Source organism: Brassica napus, chromosome A1 (assembly GCF_020379485.1).
Source record: "Brassica napus cultivar Da-Ae chromosome A1, Da-Ae, whole genome shotgun sequence".
NCBI lineage: Eukaryota > Viridiplantae > Streptophyta > Magnoliopsida > Brassicales > Brassicaceae > Brassica > Brassica napus.
The window spans coordinates 5,779,707-5,786,252 of record NC_063434.1 but is presented as its reverse complement, the minus strand read 5'-3'; the positions used below and the strand labels follow the sequence as shown (position 1 = coordinate 5,786,252).

Here is a 6,546-nt window from a genome sequence, read left to right as displayed (position 1 = left end):
ATGAAAACTATCTTTTTTTTTCTTACATTGCCTATTTAATATATCCTTTAATATGAATTCTATATAGGAAAAATTATTTTGTAGAGCAAAAAGATGATAACTATATCTCTTTATACTAATCTCTATTTTATGTCATTTTTACCTATAACGTTCTTTAATATTTTTGAAAATAAATTTAATAAATAGTTTTACAAACAAAAAAAATTAGAAAATAGTAACTTTTGATAAAATACCTATATGAACTTAGTGATATTTTTTTCAGTTATAAAAAAAGTTGAAATCATAAATTTCAGATTATGTTCTAAATAAAGTAGAAATGGCATTTTACGAAGAAGAAAACGAAATCCACATTTTTCATTGAATCTATAATATTTAGAATACGTGATCTACGTAAATAGGAGTATTCTAAAAATATTTTAAATACACATTCTGCGCTTAACTTACCGTTCTAAAATCTTTAGAAATCAAAATCTATACATTAATATAAATCTAAAATACGTAGAAACCGACTTCTACAGATTTACTATAAATCTAAAACATGTAGAAATCAAAATATACACATTACTATAATTCTAAAAACCTGTAGAAATAGGATTAGCTGTATTCTACGGATAAGAAATCAGTTCCTAAAAATATGAAAACAAAATATTTGGAATATTCACTTTTATATTTTGAAAAAAAATTGATTTAAAAAAACCGAAAAAGGAACTAAAAAACGAAAAAAAAACTTGGTAACCTTCTTCGCCGTCTTCTATATTCCATTTGATTATTCACAAAATTTTCACAAAAATTTTCACAAACATTTTCACAAAAAATTTCACAAAAACTTTCCTGGGCATGGGATCGATCGATCTATATTGAGAGATCGGTCGATCTATATAAATCGACCTTCGCCAATCGAGTGAAATGGACCAGGTAGATCAGTATATCCTCCGCATTTTTTGTCCTGTATAATGATCAGGATCGATCGATCCGGTGGACTTTGTAAATTCGGATCGATCGATCCCGCATGATCGAACTCATTGTTTATTTTATTTAAAAAATTACAATTTTAAGGGCATTACTGCTATTTTGAAAAAAAAATTAGTCTAATGAAACATAAAGTAATAGAGATTAGTTTAAAGAGACATAATTATCATTTTCTTGTTCTAAAAAACAATTTTTCCTTCTATACAGAGCATCAAAAGGGAAAATTAAGATATGGGTTGACTGAGAAAAGTGATTAATGTACACACAATACAAGAAACGTAACAATTGCATGTTAGATTGAAAACAGTTTTATACACTCTTGTTTTTAATGTTTCAGTTTTAGAAATAATACAGAATAAAATATTTTAATGGTACTTTGACTAGCTAAGCTAGTCTGTGACATACGTTTGTGTGCTAAGGAAACATACGTGAGTGCATCAAGAAGAAAAGGAAACATTAGAAAACATATCAAAATTTTTCTTTACAGACTCAACACTGCGAATTTCACGAAAGATACAGTATATCTCATATATTTTGTCTCTTTATACAGAAATAAAGAAGTAAATCTTTTGTTTAAGCTAATAAATTCTGTTATTCAAAACTTCTATTTTATTGAAACTAATTCTAATAATACCTAAAAGCATATCAAACAAAAATGGTAACTATAACCATAAAGGTTGTCTTCTTTCTTAGAAATGAAAATTATTTTGAAGAAACTAAATATATAAAAATATTCTTAGCAAAAAGTAGGAAAAATATTTATAGAAGAGTAAGATTTTGACTTTTTCTCTTCCTTAAATAAAAGCTAACTAGGTGACTTTCCCGTGCGCATGCACGGATAAAAATATTTAAAAATAAATATATTATAAATTAATTAATGTTTATGTTTTTATTTTAATTATTTTGTAATTTATATGTATGATTTTTGATTAATATTTTGTCATTTTCATTAAATATATCTAATAGATTTGATTATTATTTGGATATATTATAACGTAATTTGACTATTTTTTTGGTTCTAAATAGATAAAATTTGTTTAATGATTTTGGGTATAAAATTTTGGATTGTTTAAGTTACATACTTTTTAGGTTATATTGAGTTACATATATTTCTTCAAATCTATGTACAACTACTTTTGATTTTAGTTTAACAAAATTTGATGGATTTTATTTATTACAGTATTTCAGTTCTTCATCATAAATATGTAGCTATACTTTAATAAAATTTTAAAACCTCATGAACAAATAGATATCTACAAAGTAGTTTTTTCGTAAATTTTAAATAACTGTATACATTAAATGTATAAAAGATAAATTAAAAATTCTTCTACATAATCTTAACCATAAGAGTTCATATTGGTTTATGTATTCTTATTAAATGTATATTAGGTTGTATAAATATATTAAACTTTTCAATAAAAAGGAAAAAAATATGAAGCCTTACAGAAACTTTAGTGGTACATTAGGTTTGATTATAGTTTGTATATTTGTATTTATAATGTATTTTGGTAAAACAAAATTGCAAATGAAAAGTAAAAATACACAAAAACAATTATGCAAAAATGAAGAAAAATATCAATTATAGCATTTATAAAATATTTTAGTTCATCAAAGATATCTTAGTTTATGTTATTTAGATTACTTTTTTAATAACCTAGGAAAATTTATTGATAAAATTAAAATAATTTATTATTGGTAAAAGAGATGTTTATTTCACATTAATATCAAGATTGTTTTTTCGTGAACTTTCCTTTTTTTATAAGATCACATTATATATAGTATAAATTTTCCTAAAATATGTTCTTTCTTTTTTTGTAAATAATTTTTTTTTACTTTTTGAATATTTCGTTTTTATTATATATTTCATTTTGAAAATAAATAAAAAATACTAAGATTGAAAAATAAAAAAAATAAGAAAAAGGAAAAATACTTAAAATAAGGAAATTGAGAATATTATAAAAAAATGTCAATAATGACAATTATAATTATAATGAATCAATTCATTAAGGGTATCATTGTAATCAACTACTGTGAGAGTTAATGTGAGCACGACACATAGGAAACTGACTTCTCAAATAATATTATAGAGATCCCCATAGATTTCTTCACCAGTCACCACAACCCTCCTTCCTCTTTCTCTCCCTTCGTTCATAGCCTCTTGGATCCTTTTTAACAAACGTATCTATGCCTGTTCAAGCTAGGCACATGAACATTTTCTCTCCTCAGTTGTTATCAAACAGGTAAAAATATTCTCCAATACTGATTTTCATTGTTTTCCTTCATTTCCATGCTCCTCGAGGTTATTCAAAATGATTTCCTCTAATCCCTTTTTGTGTTATTTGCAGAGTTAACTTCAAACAAGACATGAACCACGGTGAATTTATTACCGGAGAAACTCTCGCCGTAGATCCTTTGTCAAACGCGGCTGCGAAACCTAGCTTCAACAAATCAGAAAGTGGTCTCACTTACAACTTCAACTCCTTCAACGTTGTTCCACCGCCCAGAAAACGTCCGCGAGTATCTCAATACCTTGACTCAGACGCTCGCTTTGCGTCTGCGGTTAAACTGGGGTCCGGGCCGTTTGGTTCACCATCATCGTTGATAAACGCTGAACTCGTGTCACACATCCAAAACCAACAACAGTTAGAGATTGATCGGTTCGTAGCTCAGCAAACGGAGAAGCTTAGAATAGAAATCGAAGCTCGTCAGCAAACTCAAACGCAGATGCTAGCGTCTGCCGTTCAAAACGCGTTAGCCATGAAGTTAAAAGAGAAAGACGACGAAATTTTACGGATGAGAAACCTTAACTGCGTTTTACAAGAGCGGGTAAAGAGTCTTTTTGTTGAAAATCAAATATGGCGAGATATAGCTCAGACCAACGAGGCACAAGCTAACAATCTTCGAACAAACCTCGACCAAGTTCTTGCTCAAATCAAAACGCTACCAACCGCTGTAGAAAACGACGTGGAGTCGAGCTGCGGAAGTTGCGTTGAAGGTGGTGAAGCTATTACAGCGGTTAGTGGCGGTTGCAAGCGGTGCGGTGAGAGAGAAGCGAGTGTGCTGGTGTTACCTTGTCGTCATTTGTGTTTGTGTACGGTCTGTGGTTCGGCTTTGTTACGAACTTGTCCGGTTTGTGATTCGGTCATGAACGCTAGTGTACATGTTAACATGTCTTCTTAACTTTTTTTCTCTTCTTTTAGTGCTATTATTAAATTCGTATTTTGTTTTTCTAGAAACTTTAGCTGTTTAATTCTTTTATTTTTATAAGTACAGTTTTTTTGTAAATGGGAATTTATTCTTGATTTTCTATTTTACGACTTCGATGGAATCCGAGAATAAAAGTTGTAAAAAGATGAAATAATTCAACGGGAAGATATTCTACTTTATTCCAAATTTGGGATATTTACAAATAAAATTCTCTTTTAAGTTGAAATATTTCATCGAGTAAAAAGATGAAATAAATCCACACGATGATATAATTCAAATCATAGATTGTTATATTTGTAAATATTCCAAGTTTAATTGAAAGATTAAGTTAAATATATATATATATATATATATATTCCAAATTTCTTTTAATTTTCTTTTAAGTTGCACCGTAGGTTGGTTACTAAATTCACAAGGTAAATTCTTTGAAGTACCTAACTCTATTTTCATAGATTTGCAGAATGTCGATATAAATTGAAAAATTATAAAAGCTGTACATCTATATATATACTCTTACGGTTTGGCAGTATCTTTTATCTTTCCAACCCCACAAAATATTAAAAATAAGAAGAATCATACTTCGCTATCAAAAATAAAATAAATTATCAAAGAAATAGAAAGAGTCTGAATTCGATTGCCTCAACGACATTTTCATATATACATTTCGCAATTACATACATTATAGTAGTCTTTGTCTTTTCCTATTTAATATGTGTGTTTGAAAATAATTAATTCCATATATACATTTCGCAATTACATACATTATATGTAATTATTTTACTAATTTCACATATACATAATAAATAGTACTCTCTCTGTTTTTTATATAAGTCGTTTAGAAGAATTTTTATGTTCCAAATTATATGACGTTTTCGGTTTTCTATATAAAATTTATTAACACTTAATGTTATATGACCAATGATAATATACTTTCTATTTTATTTTTGGTTGATTTGTGTTTAGATAAATAATTAATGATGTTTTTGTTTAGAAAATATAAAAAAAATAATGATTTCTTAATCTATGTGCACAATTCTAAAATGACTTGTATTAAAAAACATAGGGAGTATACAACAATTTTCTTATACATAATCATAAAATTTTGAAATGTCATATTAAAAAAAATTATTGTGTTTAGAAATGTCATATTAAAAAAAAAAATTAAACGGGTATATTTTAAAATATATATTATCACTTATACAAATATATATTCATTTATGAAAAAAACTAACATCCGCGCGGGTGCGCGGGTCAAGCTCTAGTTGAAAAATTATAAAAGCTGTACATCTATATATATACTCTTACGGTTTGGCAGTATCTTTTATCTTTCCAACCCCACAAAATATTAAAAATAAGAAGAATCATACTTCGCTATCAAAAATAAAATAAATTATCAAAGAAATAGAAAGAGTCTGAATTCGATTGCCTCAACGACATTTTCAGTCCATAGTCATTATAGTTGTCGTGTAATAAATATTTCAAATTTGGACCATATCATGTACGGTGCATGTCTAGACAAGAGACCCCTCCTCCCACTAAAAAAGGTTTTAAAATTCTTTAATTATTACATATATAAAATCCAAGTTGTTGATAATAGAAAAAGAATATAAACCAAATTAGAACGATGAATACGATGTGTGAATTCACGAATTACGATGATTGCGTCCAAGAAACGTTGCCATGTCTCTGTCCAATAATTGTCTATATTTTCTTGGATTGGGATCAATGGCACGTACATACATAATAGTGGCCAAAATGAAAATGGTACGACTGTATCGAACAGAAGCTAATGAATTTACAAGATTGTCAAACCACATATTTCAATGTCTTCGCTCTTTCACTGCTGCTCACGCTTCCCCTATTCATATTTTGGACACTCCCCTAGATACATATGTGAGGTTTAGATAATACATTCTCCTAAAACATTCTTTATTTTTTTATCATTAAAATAACATACAAAGAAAAAATGACCAAAATAAAATTCCTTAAAGAGTAAAAAACTAATGTACCATTAGTGAATAATACAATATAAATATCAATAAAACATTATTATTTAAATTTTATATCTTAAATTCATAAATTTTAGACTTTAGACTCTAATCCTAAAACCATAAACTCTCCTTTTCAAATAACTAAACTTTAATTTTTAACCAATTAACTTTGTGGATAGTGTTTTTAATTTCTCTAGTGAAAACAATTTTGGTAATTTTTTTTGTGAGTTATTTTTGTGATAAAATATTTTTATGGATATTTAAAGATATTTGACCTAATACAATGATATCTGGAAACTTGTGTATCGTTATAAGGCTTATGGATGGGTGGTTCTTGGACAGTGGCTCGTGGATGGGTTTATCGTGGATGGTGTGTTGT

The 6,546-nt window shown here is 27.7% G+C and overlaps 1 protein-coding gene across 1 annotated transcript; it reads left to right on the top strand.

Annotated features, from left to right (window-relative positions):
* The first annotated feature begins 3,039 nt into the window (after nucleotides 1-3,039).
* On the top strand, nucleotides 3,040-4,278 carry LOC106437648 (E3 ubiquitin-protein ligase BOI-like). Its single transcript, XM_013878574.3, has 2 exons — nucleotides 3,040-3,209; nucleotides 3,315-4,278. Exons 1-2 carry the CDS (start codon nucleotides 3,154-3,156, stop codon nucleotides 4,147-4,149), a joined length of 891 nt encoding a protein of 296 aa, XP_013734028.1. The 5' UTR covers nucleotides 3,040-3,153; the 3' UTR covers nucleotides 4,150-4,278.
* Nucleotides 4,279-6,546: the final 2,268 nt, after the last annotated feature.